We start from the raw sequence: 20,814 nt of genomic DNA on the forward strand, positions 1-20,814 counted from the left end.
ATCCAGAAAAATGTTGTAAAGTTTTCTACAACATGTTCTCTAATCAGGTTTGAACCCTTCTAAAATGTGCATTAGTAATAAAGTAACTAAAAAAAACCAACCTCTGTTCAGGCGCCCTCCCACTCGCACAGAGGAGAAACCAGTGGCAAGCGTCCGGCCAGTTCAGTCTGCATCAGCTCCCATGATGCCCCGCCATGTGGCTGCGGGTTCAGCCCCAGACCGCGGCTCCTCTTCATCCAGCCTTGGAGGCTTCCCTGTCAACTGCCTGCAAAAAGCTGGGGTGTTTGTGCAAAAGATCGTCACCACTACTGGTAGGCAAGCGGCGCTAACGCTTTTGTCTCCATCCATTGTTTGTTGTTGTTGTTTGTACATAAGCATATGCCTCTGAAGTTTCATAAGTTGCGTCTGATCTCTTTCAGACATAGTGATTCCAGGCACCAACAACTCAACAGACGTTCAGGCGAGGATTAACTCCGGAGAAAGCATTCATGTTATCAGGGGCACAAAAGGTGCAGATCCAGAACTCCTAAATTAAATTTAGCTTTCGATTTTCTACTTTAAATTAAATGGTACAAGCCTTTTTTGTCATCTTCAATCACTAGCTGAAACTTAATAAACATCAACAATGCTGTGTCTTCCTTAAAAATGTAGTTACTTTTGATTCTTTAGGTAAAGTTACATGTCAGTAAGTGTGCATACTAAAAGCATTGTTTACTTCTTCTTGTATTTAGGGACATATATCAGGACATCTGATGGCCGAATCTTTGCCATTAGAGCAGCTAACAAGGCTAAGACTGTGGATGAGAGTGTCGCAGCTCCTCCCAAAGGTAATTACTTATTCATTCATTAACATTGCATCGCAACTTGAATTTAATTTTTTTTTATTGCTCAAAGTAGTGAGTAATTGAGAAGCTAAAGAAAAATGATGGATTGCTTTCTATACATTTTAAGAATTACAATTATTATTTGCATTGCCACATTTTGATGCAGTTAGAATGCAAGTCTTTCAGGTAAAGTGGCATTCACTGTCTGTATTAATATACTTCTCAGCAAAATGACTGAAGCTCAGTTAGACTGCATAGAGAGAATTTCCGAACAGCAATTTCAAAATCTTACCAAAATTTGGATTTCAGACTAGACTTTGACCGAGCCATTCTCACACGTGATTAGTCTAAACCGCAACATTTCAGCTTCGATAATGCAAGTGGAGCTTTTTATGTTGTCTTTTAGTAAAAAGGTTGTATAGAAAATACTGTTTAGATATGTAATAAGTTATATTATTCTTTTGAAACCAACATTGATCGTCTTTCTTCTTTCAGACTTGAAGGCTCCAACTCAGGAAGTTTCCTCCGGTGGCAGCAATGGTTGCATATCCCCTGACAGGAAACCGAAGGTACCCTCCAAAGCTGTGCCCCGCCCTCTTTCCCCCGACAGCCCAGAGATCATCAGCGAGCTGCAGCGCTACGCGGCCGGCTCGGGGTCTGACGCCACAGACGGAGAAGCTGAGAGCGGCACGAACGCCCTGCCTTCTAACAAGCTGCTGCAGAAAAATTGTGGCAGCACTTACTCTGGGGAAGCCTCGAGCCACCATGATGCCTCAGTTACTAATGTAACCCAGCCGAACAAGGACACCTGCATTCCCCAGGATTTGAGAATAGGCAGCAAGCGTAAAGCCCCAAGCCCATTGATAGAGGAGCGAGCCGGCAAGCAGCCGTACGCAGGAAAACACTCCTCATCTTCGCCAGGGTTCCCATTCTCTGGGGGCTACGGCCTTCCCCCGATGGGTCTCAACTCGGCCATGTTGGGCGGTTCAGTGGGGCATCCCCTCTTCATGGGGTCGAGCTCACACTACTTCCAGCCACCCAACAGCCAGCTGGGCGACCCCACTTACATGTACCGAGACATGTTTGGCTTGAGTGGAGTCAGCGCCGCCCCTTCTTCCTCATCTCAGTCTTCGTCGACCACAGTCACGACTTCTGCCTCGTCATGTCCCTCTACGTCAGTCAGCACCGCCGGTTCTCTGACGGGAGCCCTCCCGCCGTACATGTTGGGCCCCAGCATGGCTGGGATGCTCCCGCCAGGCTTCCCTCTGTCATACAGTCCATCTCTAGCCGGCCTGTACTCTGGGCCGATGCTGCCAGGTCCAGCTGCCACCCCAGGTCCAGCCGGAGCCAGTTTCCTGTCTCAGTACCCCCAAACTGCAGCCTCTGGCTCCTCCTCCTCCTCCCCTTCCTCGTTTTCCCCTTCAGCGCGCTCAGAAAGCCACCGCGTCCCGGTTCTGGTGAACGGCGGGGAGGTCAGTGGCGGCAGCAGCTCTGATGATGATGATGACGTCATCGAGATGATGGGACAGTAAGACAACTTTCAGTTCGACGTGTTAGTCAGAATACAGTGTCCTCTGAGGGAGGATGGACAAAGAATTAAGGAAGGTTAAGGTCTAAGATCTTCATTTTGGTCACCTGTATTGCCTTGGAGGAACAACCTGAAGGGTGACTGAATAGACTGGACACTGAGTGACAAATGTTGATGCTGAATATCAAAATGTGAAGCATTTAAAAATATCCAGAGGGGATGAAAGGGGAGGGTTTTAACTTCTATGGACTTTGAGCTTCCAGATTTGTTTGTCCAATCCTGGTATTAAAAAGCTCATCACTGGACTGAGAACTGCTGAGTGTGAGCCTGTAGTGACTACAAACGGCCATTAGTTGAACTGTCAACGTTAGAGATTCTGCAGTAGTTCTGCAGCTTTGCAAAACGTGAAGACTCTTTGCTCACAGCTAATCAAAATGGCAGCCAGAAGCTGGAGTTTCTCTTTATGTGATGGTTGAGGTTTTCTTTAAGTGAGGTTCTGTTAAATAGTTCTAACTTTTTTTGGTATATTTAAAATAAATGCAGATCAATGGAATCCAAAGCCCGACGCTAACAGCCAGTCTGTTAAGAGCCTTAGAACAACTCTGCTCTATCACAGCAGTCCATGTGAAGGCTCTTTGATGAGTGTAAACCATCTTTGCGTTTGCTTTTGGCTGGAATTTACACAGACGCTGATGATTACATTAACAGGAAATTGAGGTTGGAGGCTGTGCGCCACCAGTGATCTTCCCATGTGAAACGCACACTGAGAATGGAACATGTAAAGTGTCTGCAGTTAGAGTCACATTTTGATATTAAAATTAAGGTTTTTAAGAAGAAAAAATGTAATTGGAGTTTAAGTGGACATTATTTTATACGTTTTTGCACTGCCTTGCCATGCTTATTAGGCAGTCCAGAAACGTGTGCTTTTTCCTCTGTTGCAACTCTGCCTCCTGTGCCAACTCCCTGTGTAAATAATTAGCGCCTTCTTTCTCAACATCATCACCAAGTTTACTTCCTAGAGCAGGGGTCTCAAACTCCAGTCCTCAAGGGCCGCTGTCCTGCAACTTTTAGATGTGCCTCTGCTGCACCACACCTGAATAGAATAATTAGGTCATTAAGGCTCTGGAGAACTGATCTACACAAGGAGGAGGTAATTAAGCCATTTCATTCCAGCGGTTTGTACCTGTGGCACATCTAAAAACTGTAGGATACCGGCCCTTGAGGACTGGAGTTTGACACCTGTGTCCTAGAGTATAAAGCTTTGGCAATTGGAGTTTTCTTAAGATGGTGGAAGCCTGCTTTGGTCTGAGCTTCTTTCGGACTAGACATTAGCATTAGCCTTTAGCCCAAGCTAATCAGGATTTTGACTAAATGAAGACACCAGAGTTAGCCAAGGCAGTAGGAGTCTAACTGCTTAAAACATCATATCAGAGCCTCACTTTGAAAATCCTGACCTATCCCATTAAAGAAAAAGGTCCTTCCAGCTGAGGTAGCTTGTAGTAAACGTGTTCAGTAACTGAAAGTTTTGTCATTTGTTGAATACTGCTACTGAATATTTCCTTGGACGTCTAAAGAAAATAGCTAAAAATATCAAACCAAACTCAGAAAAAAAAGGATTGTTGCGCTTAATACTTCACTGCCAGGACAGGATGTCTTGTATTTTTTTCTCTTTGAAGGGTGAAATGATGTGACATCTTAAGGCTTGATGAGGTTTGAAAACATTTTACTGAAACTTAAAAACTCCAGTGAAATAAGAATGTACGAATAATCAAATGCCTTCATATCGGGCCTTTTTCTGTCTGAAAAGATTCCTTCTATTTAGGCGTGGGGCGTGGGATGATTTTCTTTTTTAATTTTTTTTAATGTCTACTGTTTTTTTATGTAATCTACTTTTACAAAAAAAACAACAAACAAACAGGTGATCGCCTAAAAACAGGCAGGTGGAAAAGAAAAAAAAAAGCTAATGAGGCGTCATCCTTGTAGCGGAGAAACAACCAACAGAAGATGCCTTTATTTGCCTCCCATCTTTCTGAATGTTAGCTGTGAGAAAGAAGAGGTAAAGGGAGACTGGATCTCACCCACAGTCTTACTGTAGCCTAGTTGAAAACGATGCAAAACACTCACTAAAGCCTATATATACTGACACGACCCTACGGGGCGCTGGGCTTCACAGCCCCCTGCCCCGCGGCCCCTCAAAGCTTTGGTTACGCTCGTGTTGTTACTGTGTTTGTGTCGGCGCCTTGTCTTTCTAAAGGTTGCAAAAGGAATCATTTTCAAGAAGTGAAAAATGCAAACGTCCGACGTCGATTCATGCTTTCACTCTGCTGCTTTGTTTTGTTTTTTCTCACTCATTGTCTCTCTGTCTGGTGCTGTGAGCAGAGTTGAAACGTAAAACCAAACTTCATTTTGGAGATATCGTGTGGCTTTTCCAAAAAACAAAACAAAACAAAAAAAAAAACACACACAGCACAAACTCACTAGAAACCTCAAAAACAAAGAGGATCACATTTTAGAGCAGGTATTGATTGCGGAGCAGAAGTTCACAAACGGCATGGGCCGGTTATCGGTAATGAGGTGATTCAAGATATTTATAAACTTAGGGTTTCCAAACTTTAAAAAAAACAATTAATTAATCATCTTATGATGTGAAGCAGAAACATTCAAAATGCATTCCACAGGCCATTAATAACCACTGAAATGATTTTATTTATTTCACTTTTTTTTTCTGTTTGTTTTACAATTCACAAATGGTACAAATTTGACCTGTTGGACAGGCGGTCAAAGCGAATGGAGATTTTCATTGACAATTTAAAACTTCATGAAGCAAGATGTTGGCTACAACAAAAACTTTTAGTAATCACATATTATTTGCTTCATCTTAATTTTATTGCGAGTAAGACCACAAGCACATGGTGACTTTTACTCCGAGGCAGACTGGGATGTGCTCTTTCACTAGATTTTGTGTTTTTCAAAGAAGGAGCGATCCACATCATGTTAAAGAAAAATTCTGAACCACAGTTAGAAAAGGATTTACCCAAAACTTTTTAGGAGACTCTCTGCCTTTCGTATAATAAGGCAAACATGCGAGACCCTTTTTATGTTTCCTGTCTATGATTTCTACAAAAATCTAACTGACATGGTCGTTTTGATGCAATGTACCTTGTTTTCTTTTACCTGAAGGTAAACATGGAGAAATATCATTAAGATAACTTTGGCATTTTTAATTTTAAAATTAAATATTTTTGTGGCCCTCGAGTACTTTCATCTTGATGTCTGGAAATGTTTCCAGTCGAGAAAAACACAGAAACAAATGGCACCATCACTCTTGTGCTAATATCACTGCTTTAACATTGTGAGCTGGTTGGCAAGCTGTTTTAACTAGAAGCTATTGAATTTTTCTTTTTTCATCTTAGTTTTGAATATCTGTAATAATACCATGACACCTTAAAACTGTAGTATTCTTACTCAAGGTTATGCAACCATGAATCTCCTACCAGCCCATGCCTAGTCTATAGCAGCTATGGTTGAGAAATACATATCCGCAGCATACACTGTGCTCCACTGTAAAACAGACATTAATCTGTGTACGTAGGTTAAAACAAACCAGTTTCTTTTCCCATAACTCAACGTCAGCTTCAAAACCTATCCGCTTTAACAAACTGTCTTTGTGTGTTTCCCAGTACAGCACACACACTCCTCACAGGAGACATGTGAGGAGTTTTGTCTCCTCACATGAACACAAAACTCCAAACATCATCAAAGCAAGACTCGAGCATTTCTTGTTAATTTGTTTTTTATTCTTTAATGGATCTGTTCTTTATTCTGAAATGTTTACTCATGCTTGTTTCTTTTGTTGTTGTTTTTTCTGGGTTCTTCTCATTCGACACGTTCTGAAATATTACCAAATTTAATTTATTTATGACTTTGCATATTTATTCGTTTGTATTTTTATTTTTGTACAGTGTTTCCTCTTCTTTTTTTTTTTGGTTTCCATTTTCTTTTCTTGAGAATATTTGTAAGATTTTTAGGGTCCTTGTAATGTTTTTCCGACAGATGCCTCAGACTTGTTAGAGGTTTTGGTTCGCTTATGATGAACCGAAAAATGACCCAACAAAACAATTACTGGACCAACTGATTACTGTGTTTGCTGAGCAAGATCCAGGATCTGAGAACAAACTGGCTATATTTGAAATACTGTGTGGAATAAATGTGGAGAAAAAGACCAAAATAAAATTGGCTACGTATAAGACAAAACTCTAAACACTACATTTAGTATTTGGACACATGGACACGTAAGCATTCACATGGGTTTTGAGAGACATTTGTCTGAATTTAAACTTATGTATCTAAAAACAACTGAATCTGGATTTAAAAAAAAAACCCAAAAAACCTGGATCTAAAAAAATGTAAAAAAAAAAAAAAAATCAGCAGGGGAAAGAAAGCAACTTCATCAGATGCTTTTCATTCCATATTTCACCACATCTTAAGTTGTTTTGTCGTCCCGTGATGCCAACGAGTTTCCTCTGTGATGAACTTTCCGGCTCGGCTTTTGCTGTGAAGACTGACCTGCTTACTAGTTTTACAGCTTTTTACTTGAATTTACATATTTATTAATACGAAGCGGTTTGAGCGAGCAAGCTGAGCCGACTGTCTGAATTCCAGTTTAGCCGAGGAGAAGGTGTATTAAAAAACAATGAAAAATTGTCTCCTGACTTTGAGGATGTTCTCTGTTCCAAGCCTGTTGAGCAGATGATCAGTGCTTCATGAGAATGGTTCGCCTTTTTACATGTTTTTGTTTGTTTCATTTGACTTTGTAAATAAAAGAAACATGCTCTAAATATTTTTTCCCCCCCAATTTCTTTATCTTATTTGTAGATGCAAGCTACAAATGACTGACCACGTGACAGCGTGTGTGGATTACACAGACATAAAACTTTATACACTGTATCTCTGTCCGCTTTCGCATGTGAGGCTTTCTGTTGGTTTCTCAGAGAGAAAATTGCCGTTTAGACCTTTTTAAAGTTCCTCTGTCCCAATGGAAGTATACGAATGAATAACCTGTTAGGATATAGTACCAAAAATAAATGTAAGACATTTATTTGAAAGGATTTTTCTCAATATTTCTGCATAAAAAGAACTAGTTCAATAATTATTTTTAAGTTAACATAATAAAATCAATCACATAGTTAGGATTCCCTCTTGATATATGATTTTTGTAGAGTAAAGCTGCTTTCATTGTACCAAATGGTTCTACAAAATCTCGATTTGTTGAGGCCGAATACAAATATACAGTACAGACCAAATGTTTTTTACACACCTTTCTAATTCAATGGGTTTTCTTTATTTTCATGACTATTTATAAGGCAAGAAATCCCACTTATTAACCTGACAGGGCAACACCTATGAAGTGAAAACCATTTCAGGTGACTACCTCTTGAAGCTCATCAAGAAAATGCAGAGTGTGTGCAAAGCAGTAATCACAGCAAAAGGTTGCTACTTTGAAGAAACTAGAATATAAGGGGTATTTTCAGTTGTTTTACACTTTTTTGTTTAGTGCATATTTCCACATGTGTTATTCATAGTTTTGATGCCTTCAGTGTGAATCTACAATGTCAATAGTCATGAAGATAAAGGAAACTCATTGAATTAAAAGGTGTGTCCAAACATTTGGTCTGTACTGTACATGCCATATTTTTCAGATATTTATTTGCTTAAGAAAAATAAATCAATTTCATCGCCGCTTCACAAACATGTGCTCCTCTGTGTATTTCAATCATAAAATCCCTGCAGAAAACTGCCTTTATTATGAAAACGTTAAAGAGGAACTACCTATAGCGCTGTAATTAACAACTCAATTACCCAGCATGCTCTGCTCCAAAGCAGTTACGTGACGTTTCCACATCCATTGCTGATGACGGTGGTAAATGGCTGGGAAGAGAAGTGTCTGCTAAAACAACATTATTTCGCCAGGCAGCTTTTCTATCCAAAGGCAACAGAATGAAGAAATAAAGGTGAAGTGACCCAACAGCCGGTAAAGTTTACCAGAAGCCTGTGGGGTTCTTCAACGCATCTTAGCTTTGTTTCCTGGGCCTGTTGCTAACGTCGGGAAATCCTCGGGCTGACTCGGCAGGCAAACACCGGGACAAGAGAGCAGCAGACCGAAGGCTGGAGCTCCGGGCTGCTGCTTCACTACGACCAGGTTCCTCTGACACTCACTGGGTTTTCTCATCTCCAGAGAAACTGTATTGTCTTCACACTTTGCGACGGACGTGAATAGTCGTACCTGGAGGGTTAGTTTGACAGTTTGCCAGCATTTAGCACTCCGGTGTTTACCAGCTAACTCAACCAGAAGCGTCTCCTTAAAAGCAGACTGCTGGTTGTATTTGTTTCAGTTTGAAATGTACATATTTGACTCCAAGCACGTTCCAGAAATTTGTTAGACATTTTGTCGGCTCGTTGTGCTGCTACCTACAAAGTGAAGGTGGCTAGCTTGGTGGCTAATTCAAAAAGCTGCCTAGCTGAGGTTATCGCATACTTTGGGGCTTATCTACAAAGTTTGTTAGCTTGTTGAGGTGTAAAATTATGACTTTCTATCAACGTTGCCGTCTTTAGCTACAAAGAGTATGTTATAGCTTACTTTATTTAAAGGTAAAACGCCTGACGAGAAGTATTTGAGAACCAAAGGCAGCTTTGTCCACATTCCAGACAGCTACTGGATGAAGGCTCACAGAAAAGCCTGGATATTGATGTCGCCAGGACTCGCTGGTTTCTCCAGTTCTGCTTGTCATTATCGCTCCTCCAGCTACATCTAGCAGCCGGCGCACCAGAACGAACTGACCCGCCTGTAAGCTCTCTCTTTGGGCTTATTTGCTCAAGGAACACCCTCCTCCAAGCAGACTTAAAATGAATCGTTACCTCCCTGTGGCACGCCAGCACTTCCTGGCCGCGCTGGCGAGCACCAGCGTGGTGGTGAAAACCATCAGCGCCTTGGTGGTCCTCCTCTACCTGCTGGCCTGGGCGGTTGACACTTCCTACGCGCTAGGCGTGACCCCTGGCTACCTGTTTCCTCCCAACTTCTGGGTGTGGACGCTGGTGACCCATGGGCTGGTGGAGCAGCATGTGTGGGGCGTGGCGGCCAGCGTGGGGACAGTCATGGCCTGTGGGCGCCTCCTGGAGCCTCTGTGGGGGGCCCTGGAGCTCCTGATCTTCTTCGCCGTGGTCAACGTGTCAGCGGGACTCCTGGCAGGGCTCTCCTACCTCCTCACCTACGTGGCCACGTTTGACCTGCACTTCCTGTTTGCTGTGCGCATCTACGGAGCCGCGGGCTTCTTGGGAGGTGTCCTGGTGGCTCTGAAGCAGACCATGGGGGACACCACTGTACTCAGAGTCCCACAGGTGAGACTGAAGGATCATCATAAATAGGTGTCTTTACAGTGAGGTGTGTTTAATGGGAGTGCATTATCAGTGTAATGTTGCACAAGTTAAACAGAACAGTGTCCTCTGGGCCTTATGTATGTATGTAGAGAGTTTGAAACATAGTTGTTTTTTTAAAATTTGGACAAAATCAAGTGTCAAGTGTAAACACCAATGTAGTCACTTGATTCTGGAAGTATTTTGCTTTTAATTTGGATGAACACATAATCTTAAGAATGTATATGTCCTGCACTTTGTGCTCAGCTGTCAAGCAAGTTGTATTTTCAATTATTCCTTTGTATATTGAACTAAGGTAAATAAACTTCAGGCCTGAATGTTTATGAAAATAAAAGTGAGTTTCAGGCTTTTTTAGGAGAATATATGTACATGTGCGCTGCAGACATATCATGACAGCATGAACAAAATCTCACCTTTTTATTTTCTTTGTTAAAGACAAAATAATAGGCAATTAAAATTTTACACATGAAGATTTCAGACCTTTAAAAAAACAAAACACAAAAGTTACCAGTACAAGCACATTTCTTTTCAATCTCCCATTAAGACACGGCTCACGAGTTCTTTTAGGGTTTAGGTGAGGAATGGAGTTGTGTCATTATTTTTCAAAAGTTAATTTTATACAGTTAATTTTCATCAAAGCATTTGATGTTTCTGTGATCACACCTCGATAGTTTGGCAATTTTAAGTGTGTTGTATCCTTTTGAAATAGTTTCTATAGAGGTTTTTCTTTTCCAGAGTCAGTTAAATCTCTATTTTGATTAAAAAAAATTTAAAAAAATCCATTCTCTCTCGTTGCAAAGTTACATGTCACCTGATATGCTTAAATCTAAAAAGCTTTCAAGTTTTTACAGCTTAGAATTTGGAAAATATGCATAAAGCTGACAATTTTAAAATAATTACTGTGAAAACACTGGAACCAGTCAAGGCTTTCCTGACTTTGGGTTTCAGATTTTGTTTTCATAGGACTTTAGCACATAAGACAAAAATATGCTTCAAGTTCTTCTATACTTTTTTTTTTATCCATCAAAACACACCAGAATTAAAAGGTCATACCTATTTATTTAAAGCATCTCTCTAGATTTATCTTTTTTACTGTTCTTTTTTGTCAAAAAAGTTCAGGCATGTTATCTTTTCATTATGTTTTTTGTCCTTATTTAGTTTCTATATATTCATGCTACATATATAGCAGATTATTGCTGAATATCATGGCGTTTTGTTGACAATGCCTCCTTTAAGGGCTCATTTTCTTATAATACGCTGTTGTATCACGACGGATATTACTGTTTGCGTTGGCAAGCAAATTCAGACAATTATCTTCCTCAGTCAGATTAGTGTTTGATAAAGGGATGTTTTGTTTTGTGTAAGATAAACAGCTGTGGTTTTACAAGCTTAAAAAGTTTATTCATCTACTTATGTTAAACTGAACTATTTGCCAGCCACGTCTCCCGATTCTTTTCACCCAAAATGTTCCGCGTTTGGTTTCAGGTGAGACTCAAAGCTGCCCCGGCGTTGGTCCTCCTCCTCCTGGCTTTGCTGCGACTGTCCGGGCTGCTCGGCAGCTGCGCCCCGCTGGCTGCGTACAGCTACGGCGCGCTGTCCGGCTGGGTCTACCTGCGCTTCTACCAGAGACACAGCCGGGGCCGCGGGGACATGTCCGACCACTTTGCCTTTGCCAGTTTCTTCCCTGAGGCGGTCCAGCCGGCGGTGGGGCTGCTCGCCGGTCTCGTGCACGCCGCCCTGGTGAAGATAAAGGTGTGCAGGAAGATGGTGAAGAGGTACGACGTGGGGGCGCCATCCGCCATTACGATCAGCTTGCCAGGGACGGACCCCCAGGATGCTGAGAGGCGGAGGTGAGGTTCTGGTGAATAGATTGTTGGTCACAGATCAGTTGGTTTTAAGTAACTGTAATATTCTAAGCAATCTAGTATGAAGTTTAGATTTTTTTAGCAATAAAAAGGATCAAGTTAAACAGGAATGTGAAGTTTTTATACTACAAGCCGATGGTTAATATGTTGTACTTATAAATCATGGGATTAAACAGTTTTCCTTCCTCTCAGCTGCTCTGAAATAAAAGGCTCCTTTTTGTCTTGTTTGCTTGTGCGGTTTGTTATGCAGCTGTGCTGTTTTCCCAGTCGCAGCCTTCCATGAATTCTTTCACACTCACAAACACCTTCTGTCAAGCTGTTAAACATTATTTTTCTACGAGCCCGATTGTCACAGAGGCACTCCTGCAAGCTGCTGTTCAGATTCGGTTAATATAAGATGCAATCCCGAGCACGCAGATAGTTTTAGACGGTTTTATTACATTTATCCCAAAAATCATGGTATTTATAGTGTAAAAGAATTATGTAAGCCATAGCTGAGCAAAGGCAGATTTTTCTGTTGCACTTAGTTGTTTTGTTGGGTATTTTCTAGTTTAACAGACATAACAATGACTTAAATGAATAAATGTAAATTATTCTGATCCCTCTGAAATTTCTTGATTAGCTGCATTAGAAGTTGAGAGGCCTTCTGTTTTTTGATTAGACTGGGCCTTAATCAAGATAGAAATATAGATTTATTCAGCAAATCCAAAGCTCCATTCAAACAATCAAGTGAAGACATTTTACTTTGTTTTTCTCCGGGCTGTCAGACATGAAATACCAGAACAGACTAATGTCTGACAAATGTGTTCGGTTTGTGCAAGAACTTGCTGAAGTGGTTCTAGGAGAAATGAAGAGTTACCACAGAACAGCTGAATCACTATTCGGGTGTGAAGCAACATTGCCTTGCAAATGTTTTGATCTTTTTTATGTGTAGGACTGAGAAAGAATGGAATGATTAAAGGGGGAGTTATGCAAAATTTATGCTTTTTGAGCTTTGTATCATATAATATATAATATTTTATTCTCGTCAATAAGGGTGTAAGGTTTTCAAGATATTTTGCAAATGGAAATAGGAAAAGTGTTGTTTGCCTTTTTGCTTTCAGTCCTCCTGAGTCATTAATTTGTAGAACTGCATTTTCCTGCAACTACAGCTGCGATTCTTTTGGTGTTCGTCTCTTCCACTTTTGCACACGTACAGGCTGAAATTGTAGCCCATTCTTCTTTGCAAAATAGCTCAAACTCAGTCAGATTGGAAGGAGCGCACCTACAAACATCCATTTTTAAATATTTCCATAGACTCCTTAATTGGATTTTGGATCTGGACTTTGACTGGGCCTTTGTAATGCATGAATATTCTTTGATCTAAAACCTTTCCATTGTTACTGTGGCTGTATGTTTAGCTGCTGCTGAAAAGTAAACTTCTGCTTCAGTGTTTGCTGTGTCTACAACACTACTCGTGGCATACTGTCCTTCTGTCAGCAATGGGCTACTTCTTGCCGCTCCTGCAGCTCCTTGTGAGCAGCTTGTTAGTTTAGGTGGACGGCCATGTCTTGGCAGATTTGCAGTTGTTGTAGTCTTTTTCAATTTTAATTAATGAATTGATTGCCGCAAGATCAATGTTCATATTTTGCACGCCTGTAATATATTTGCCCTTTGGTTAGTGTTTAACTGCCCTTGATACTCGCACCAGATGCATAATTTAAGTGGCTCATAGGAAATTGCTACAGTGGAAAAGAAGGAGTTACTAATGCCAATGGTTGGCATTAGTTAATTAATCTAGAATGGCATTAATCTAGAATGTTCCTAGATTAGTATTTCATGGTTTTCATGTCATTGTTTGTTTACCAATGTTCTCTAAACAAACCTTCGAGGCCTTCACAGAGCAGCTGCAGCTATGCGGACAATAGAGGGTGCTGTGGTTTCACATAGTGGAGTTCTGAATGCAGCTGATTGCACTGGGTTTTATTTAGGGGTATCAGGAGCTGAAATGTAACAAACATTCTGCACTCTTCCCCCCGCCCTCCCTAGAGTGGGTTTAATGTCAGCAGAAGACAGATATTTCATCTAGAATGTGGGTGATGAAGACTTGCTCTTTGTGCTTAAATCAGGATTTCTGCACATCCTTAAAAATGGATGTGTGGAATTTTAGTTCATGTATCTAAAATTAAGGCCTTAAAATGTCTTCAATTCCTTTTTTTTTTCATTTTTAGAAAAGTTTGCCTTAAATACGTTAAGTAAAGGTTTTAAATTTTGGCATGGCAGGATTATTTCATGTTGTATGTTCTGACATGTAATTTTCTGTCAGGCAAAAGCTTGAGTTGTGCAGACATTTTTCTTACATGCTGTGACTGGAGACAGTTGAACTAGCTGCTAATATACTGCTGCCAGCTAGCTTTTTTGTGTTTATCATGGGTAAGTTCAAATTTATTTCCAGTTAGTCGGACTATGTTTGTCTTTGCCACTGACTCACTTCTGTTGCCAACCTATAAGATGCCACATTCATCCTGTACAAAAATGTCTGTAGGGAGCCATATGCAGGGTGAGAGGCACAAGAGTCATAAACTGTTTTTGCTCCATCCATTCCCCAAATTTGTAGTTTCTTTTCTCTTAAATTATTAGAGTTGGCAATGGCATTAACATTGCCATGTTAATGCCATGTTAATGGCATGAAATTGCAAGTTTCAGCAATTTGACTTGCTGAAACCTGCAGATCCCCTGTAAATGTGTGCTTCCTCTCAGCTTTACCTTACGTATCCTGTTGGTTTTAGCAATCATTGTCTCTTGTTGCCTCTTTGACTCAGACAACTGGCCCTGAAAGCTCTGAACGAACGCCTAAAGCGAGTGGAGGACCAGTCCGCTTGGCCCAGCATGGACGACGAGGAAGAAGATGACGACGACGAGGTCCGAACCGACAGCCAGCCGCTCCTCCCCGGTGGGCGCGATGCCTCGTCCTCGGCACAGAGAACGTCCGGAGGGCCCTCAGGCACTTACCTGTCCTCCACCTCCGCATCGTCGGCATCACAGAGCGGCGGGACAGCGTCTCCAGGCGGAGTGCAACACCCCGAGTCCAGCATCATCACCTTCGAGGATGCAAGCTCTAGGTCATAGCAAGTGGAGCCTCTGGTGTATGCAGATGCACGCTCTCGTTGGTGTCACTGAGCAGTATGCTAGTGCTTCACGCGTCCCCGGCTGGTAATACACTCAGTAACGATGATTAGATGTCGATATTTCACTCTACACAACATCTGTGATGAGCAACACATGAAATTGTGCTCTCACAAACTGTCTAAAGACTGCAAAGAGCTTTCAGTTCAGACATGTTTGTCACAAAAGCTCGGCTCCGTTGGGCAAACCTAGTTCCTACTCTCCTTCCCACGTGCAACTGAAAATAAAAGAAAATCTGTATGTTAGGGCAACATCCCAACTTGCAGAACTCTGATCACTGCTACAAGTGTTTCACCTTCTTTCTGAAATAACAAAATCATTGTGCAGATCTCTTTTTCTAAGTCTTTTCAGAACAGACGTATTTGTCGTTTTACCTGCCTGCTACAAGAAAACGGTTGATGACAAAGACGCAAGGTGAAAATATTTATCCTTTGTTGAGTGCAGACGAAGCTGCTACTAGTGACACTTGCTACTGGTGTGTTGGTTCCATTTGGATCACCAGCTTTGTAACAAAAGAGTATGAACAGCGTCTAGGTGGTACCAACCTGCTGAACGGCGATGCCAAGCTCAAAGACTTGAAGAAGTGCCAGATGATTCTCCAGAAACATTTTGTTTCCCACAGAGAGAGAAATGGAGCACATGGCCTGTTTTTATTTTTCACTGCTTTGCTCAAACAGTAGAAAAGAACTTTTAGTTTTTCTTCTTCTGGTTCTGTTGGTCTCTAAAGGAAATTAAAAGTTTGTTTTGTTTGATCTAACAAGAAGTGTTGGGCCTGTCGCACTGCTGTTCAACTCTTACACATCCTGGGGTCTGTACCTATTTCATTGTCTTATAATATGGTAAACAGTATAAAGAGGTGGGCTATGTCTTCACATTTACTAATAAAACAACAGCTAATGATGCACAAGGAAGTGCAGAAAATAGTTTTTGGTATTAATAGACAACTGTTTTATGATTTATTAATTTCAGTTCATGTTTTGGATTTTTTATTTATTTATTTTTATTTTTGCAAATTTTACACATTAAACCCCGTGAACACGTAGCTCCACTCCTCCTGCCGCATTGATTTATATTCCATGTGTCAGAAAATCCTCTTGCTGGAACATGTTTTATTTCTAAGCTCAAAAGTGTAAGGCAGTTAATGATTTTCCAACGTGAACTAAATAGTTTCATCAATATCAACATGAAGAAGTCCATGCAGATCGAAAGGTCAGCAATTTGTTCAATTTCTTGGCAGTCGTTGCTGGAGATGTCACATTTTATTGTGTGGGGGGGAAAGAATCAATTACTTGGAGGTCTGATGTCCCCTGTGTCCTTTTTGATTAACGTCATTAGCGGATAGGAACGTAGTGGAAGTGATTACTAGGATGTCAAATTGGTATTTTATATATATATATATTTAAGTTTAGTCACTTCAGTTGAGCTGAGAAGATAAATTAGTTTAAGCTGCACCATGTCCTTTATTTTCTAATTAATATCTTAATGTTCTTGTAAGTGGGGACGGGGGGAATAAAAAGAATCTTACCCCAATTTTAGTGTGTCCTATTAAACAAATACTGAATGTTAAACATAACTATGATCTTGGTATCTAATACAGGTTTAACTTTTCACACAGTTTTCCCTCGTTGAAGAGAGGATTTTGTCATTGATGACCCACTAGTTGCAAAAAAAAAGTAGGACAAACTGTTATTGCCTAAATTAAATTCAGACGGGCAAGAGCCTCCCAATGTATTGAAGTAGATGTTGGAGTGTGTTCGTTTGGCAGTTGTCTTGTGTTGTTCCAGTATTTGTCCCTGAACAGATTTACCACAATTTTGCTTTCAAACATAACACAGACACACAAACAATTGTCAAATTATGACTTAAAGTGCACATGGGTTTAGCAGAAGGACAGTACACTGATGCAAAAAACCTCTGAATGGCTGCAAACAAAAAGGAAAAGAAAAGTCTCAAAGTAGCCCGATGTTAAGAAAATGTTCTAATGTGGCTGAAATTTAATAATTCTACAAAGAGGAGTGGACCAAAATTCCTCTGTTGTGGATTATCACAAATGCTGAATCACAAAGCAGGATGGCACAACTGGCTATTAGGTTTAGGGAGCAATTACTTTTTCCACGTAGAGCCACATTGGTTTGGATAGGCTCCCCCTCCCCCCCTAATAAATAAAATCCTCTTTTAAAAACTGTTTATGTTGATGTCAGGTATCTAAAATTAAAATGCTTTTTAAGACCCAAAACTTGCAAATGTGACAGGAAAGTAAAAGCAGAAGAAATCAATTCTGGGAGAAGTACTTTTACAGCTTTGTACAAACCAGAAATGAACAAGAGCTCTGTTCATGCTGGTAGAAAGTCTAGAAAAACAAACTTTGCCTGGAACATCCTGAATCTAACTTCAGGGTGAGGGTTTGATCATCTGTCAAAATGATTATTAGTAACCAATATTTATGTTAAAATACTTAATTTTTTACATACCAGCATATACTGATTTTATACTTTTTACAAACAAAAAAACCTGGTGTCATAGTGTCAAATTTATCTGCCAGCTCACTTCAGCTTGTATGTTGTAATGGAAAAACAGCAGTAGAGTGAAACGCATTGTCACTGTTTATGAAATAACTGAAGATGGGGGTTTTTAGACTGAGTCTAGTTAGCTTGGTTTCACCCAATCCTTGTTCTGTTTCAGATTGTGTTGAGAAGACAAAAATTCCTGTTTTGTTGCAAATAGAAAATTGATTACCAACATAAAAAACAAAATAATACTGAACATAGGATTGCTTAACATAATACTACATATGAGTTATAGTGGATAAAGTGCCTATTGCTCTCAATCATAAAGACTTGTCTGGATGTGTAAATTATAACTTGTCAAATCTTCCAGGCACCATTCAAAGAATGTCTTTTTTTCCCCTTGGCTAAAACACTTGCAGATGATATTAGCCTTCATGACTCACTTGTGGAAACTGTCATTTCCCCCCCCTAAGATTGTCAGAAAGTGTTTTTCTTTCATTATTTTCATTCCCTAAATGGTTTGGAGAAGTGTCATTTTCCTTTTCTGTCTCTGTGTATGCTTCACCAGAAATCTACTCTTATCTTTTTTTTAAAAAACAAACAAAAAAAACAGACTCCTTTTCTCTCTCTATGCTGTGCAAAGATACTTGTTTTTCGGTTTTTGAATACATTATCTCACAATTAAATAAAATATGATTGTAAGAAGTTTCAGTTCTGGTTGTGTCCTGTTTGCTGTCCTGGATCTGGAGGAACAAGCCCAACGAAGCAGACACTTACTTAAAGCAAGGCAGTGCACGAACCTGAGAGACAAAAATAGCCAAAATTCTGAGGCGGTGCACTAACCTGAGAGGAATATTGAGGCTTTTATTTTGAAATTTTCAGTAAGCTTCATTTTAAAGGGCCACACTAATACCATGTGTAACAGTGGTTGAGTTAAACCAGTCATATAATGCCCAAAACATTCCACCATCACTGTAGTTCTGACATTCTGCTCAGCCCTCCTCTGTAGTAAACCGAGAGCTCCGCCATCATTGTAGTTCGAAAGGGGAGCTCTGCTCTCTGCCAACTATCGTGTGTGGGAGACAGAAAGGTGGAGAAAGAATTCTAATTACAAATTACGAAAGCACTGCAACATTAACGAAAGCATTACAACATTAACGAAGCACAATTACAAATTACGAAGCACTACAACATTTACGAAGCACAATTACAAATTATGAAAGCACTACAACATTAACAAAACGGAAAGAGTATGTCCCAGTTGGAGACCTAAGAAATCGCTGATTGGACAATAGGCATGAATACGCAGAGTCCTATATATAACCCATATAAGAACAAAGAGAACAAATGTCACACTCAGCATTCACTCTATTGGTAACATTTGAACATTAAAAAGAACAATTTTCTATAATTGATAGATTATGAAGTGATTTTACTAGAAAATCAAATGAATACATAGATAGAAATGCTAAAACCCAGACTCACTCATTGCTGTTGAAACACCAATGAACCCAACATGGACGCTGGGTCTATTGAACATAGTTTTGTTTATGGGAAAAACCCAGAGCACCCGGAGAGAAACCTTCTTCATTTTCTCCCTGGTTTTCCACTTGTTTGCTGCCAGACTCTGGAACACGTTCTTCTGATTCAGCCTCAGTGGGAGTCGTCTCCTCAGGGATTTCTGCTGGAGATTTACATTTGCAGCAGAACCTGACGATGCTTCATCTCCTGCATGATCTCCACTGCAGAGTTCCTCAACCACAGATGATTCAGACGGCTGGTTTCCATCCAGGGCAGTCTCCTCTTGGCTGACTGGATTCTGCACAGGTGGGGTGGACTTCACACGTCTCTGTTTAAAGGGCTTCACCATATGGCTTCACCCAGGCCTTTGAAAAAACGCGCAATTAAGGACAGTTTCTCTGCAATGTATTTCAAGACTGACACCACAACTATAATCTCCAATACTATGTTTTCTGTAAGAAACATCCCAGAACTTGACTGGATCCCCTAAATAATTTTCAAATAGCCTCAAAACTCTTCTGGCTATGGACTGAGATCGTTACTGGGTCACCATCAATTTCTTCCCCCTGAACTTCAGCCCAAACTTTTTCTAAGAGGCGTTTATGAATGGTACGATCGTCCCGAAGACAGAAGTGAAAGCCAGAAGTTTTAATGGCCTGGACGATCAAAAAGTACATCAATAAAGACAATAAATCTTTCTTGTATTGTAAATGTGAAGCCTCTTTCTGTTTTTCCACAGAGGAAGCTGACAATCTCTCTGTCCGACAGAGTTTCTCCCTCAGATGGATCAGATGAATACTCTGAAACTTCCTCCATAGGAGTTAAGGGAGATGAGAATTCAACTTTGGATGCAGTTTAAGTTCCTGTGCCACTGGATGTGATACTATATAAAGAAAGACGTCCTCCATAGGGGGGTTTCCATCAAATCATGGCTCCGGCTCTAATTCCTCCACCTCCAAATCTGATACTTGTCCTGGAAGAACTAAGTCCACCCCAAACGTTGGCTTTGTTTTGTACACCTGTACCTGCAAATCTTTAGTTGACTGGATCTCAGGTACACTGTTTTCTAGATCGACAATAGCAGATATGTCTTCTGGAGGAATTAAGGGCTCCACCGAAGTGAGTTCTTCAGTTGATTCCAGATTAACACAGTCTTCCACGGGTGAAGTTTTCTCTGTCACTTCTGCTGGCCAAGCCTCTGCTACACATCCTTCGTCTTCAGGTTCACATTTGGGCTCCAGTGTAATGCCAGAATCTAATAAAACTCATGTTAATAGCACTATATGTTTTACTCATAATCTATCCCTAATATATTTTGAGAATAATTTAGAGAAACAGAACATTTTAGATTTATTTTTTATAATGTAGGACTGAAGATTCTTTTTAAAGTTTTCAAAATGTACATTTTTCTAAGAACCAATACAGTTTTAGAAAAATTTAGAGAAAAACTAAAACTATATGAGGGCCAAACTTGATTTTTGCATTTTCAAAGCTTAATACCAAACTGCTGCTCCAGTGTGTCCTGGAAAGAGTTCATAAGAGTTAATCTTATGAAGAGTGAAGCATGTCAAGCGACAATAAATAACTTATGTAATAATTATTTAAGCGTGCCATTAATTTATTAAAACTCTTCACTGTCCAAAGAGCTGTGTCTTTTGATCCTTCTTTAAATAACATAACTTTATTCATAAATTGCCTATTTAAAAATGTACAATAAAGTTTTGTAAAATACATTTTTCTTGATCGTTGATTAATTTTTGCAAATATAAGTCAACAGATCTTAATTCAATGTTCAGCTTGGATTTAATTTAAATGGGAATCATGAACTTCTTGTGGTTTTGATGTTCATAAACTAAGTAAACTTTATTTACTGGTCAGAATCCAGAGCTGTGCAGATCAATACTTCAACTGTGATCTCTACAGAAACAAAGATTCTCAGCCTTCAGCGAAACCACCAGTCAGATCCTCTTTTC

The 20,814-nt window shown here is 40.2% G+C and overlaps 2 protein-coding genes across 6 annotated transcripts in view; both read left to right on the plus strand.

Moving 5' to 3' along the window:
* LOC102225789 (helicase ARIP4-like) overlaps positions 1 to 3,444 on the plus strand; it is a 63,692-nt gene extending 60,248 nt beyond the window's left edge. For all 5 annotated transcript variants that reach the window (XM_023332504.1, XM_023332511.1, XM_023332518.1 and 2 more), the window contains 4 exons: positions 112 to 311; positions 420 to 509; positions 732 to 827; positions 1,320 to 3,444. In XM_023332504.1, the coding sequence (XP_023188272.1) occupies positions 112 to 311; positions 420 to 509; positions 732 to 827; positions 1,320 to 2,356 (1,423 nt within the window). In that variant the 3' untranslated portion in view covers positions 2,357 to 3,444. The remainder of the gene's footprint in view (positions 1 to 111; positions 312 to 419; positions 510 to 731; positions 828 to 1,319) is intronic.
* Positions 3,445 to 8,243: 4,799 nt separating this feature from the next.
* Positions 8,244 to 16,825, plus strand: tmem115 (transmembrane protein 115). Its single transcript, XM_005800181.2, has 3 exons — positions 8,244 to 9,747; positions 11,269 to 11,633; positions 14,450 to 16,825. The coding sequence occupies exons 1-3, from the start codon at positions 9,256 to 9,258 to the stop codon at positions 14,754 to 14,756; spliced, it is 1,164 nt and encodes a 387-aa protein (XP_005800238.1). The 5' UTR covers positions 8,244 to 9,255; the 3' UTR covers positions 14,757 to 16,825.
* Positions 16,826 to 20,814: the final 3,989 nt, after the last annotated feature.

This window comes from Xiphophorus maculatus, chromosome 1, assembly GCF_002775205.1.
Source record: "Xiphophorus maculatus strain JP 163 A chromosome 1, X_maculatus-5.0-male, whole genome shotgun sequence".
NCBI classification, from domain to species: domain Eukaryota; kingdom Metazoa; phylum Chordata; class Actinopteri; order Cyprinodontiformes; family Poeciliidae; genus Xiphophorus; species Xiphophorus maculatus.

Bases quoted from the DNA above. Each gene is read 5' to 3' on its own strand.
- tmem115 (XM_005800181.2), top strand. From the start codon at position 9,256: ATGAATCGTTACCTCCCTGTGGCACGCCAGCACTTCCTGGCCGCGCTG. The intron at 9,748-11,268 runs GTGAGACTGAAG...GTTTGGTTTCAG, and splicing joins CTGTACTCAGAGTCCCACAG to GTGAGACTCAAAGCTGCCCC. The intron at 11,634-14,449 runs GTGAGGTTCTGG...TCTTTGACTCAG, and splicing joins CAGGATGCTGAGAGGCGGAG to ACAACTGGCCCTGAAAGCTC.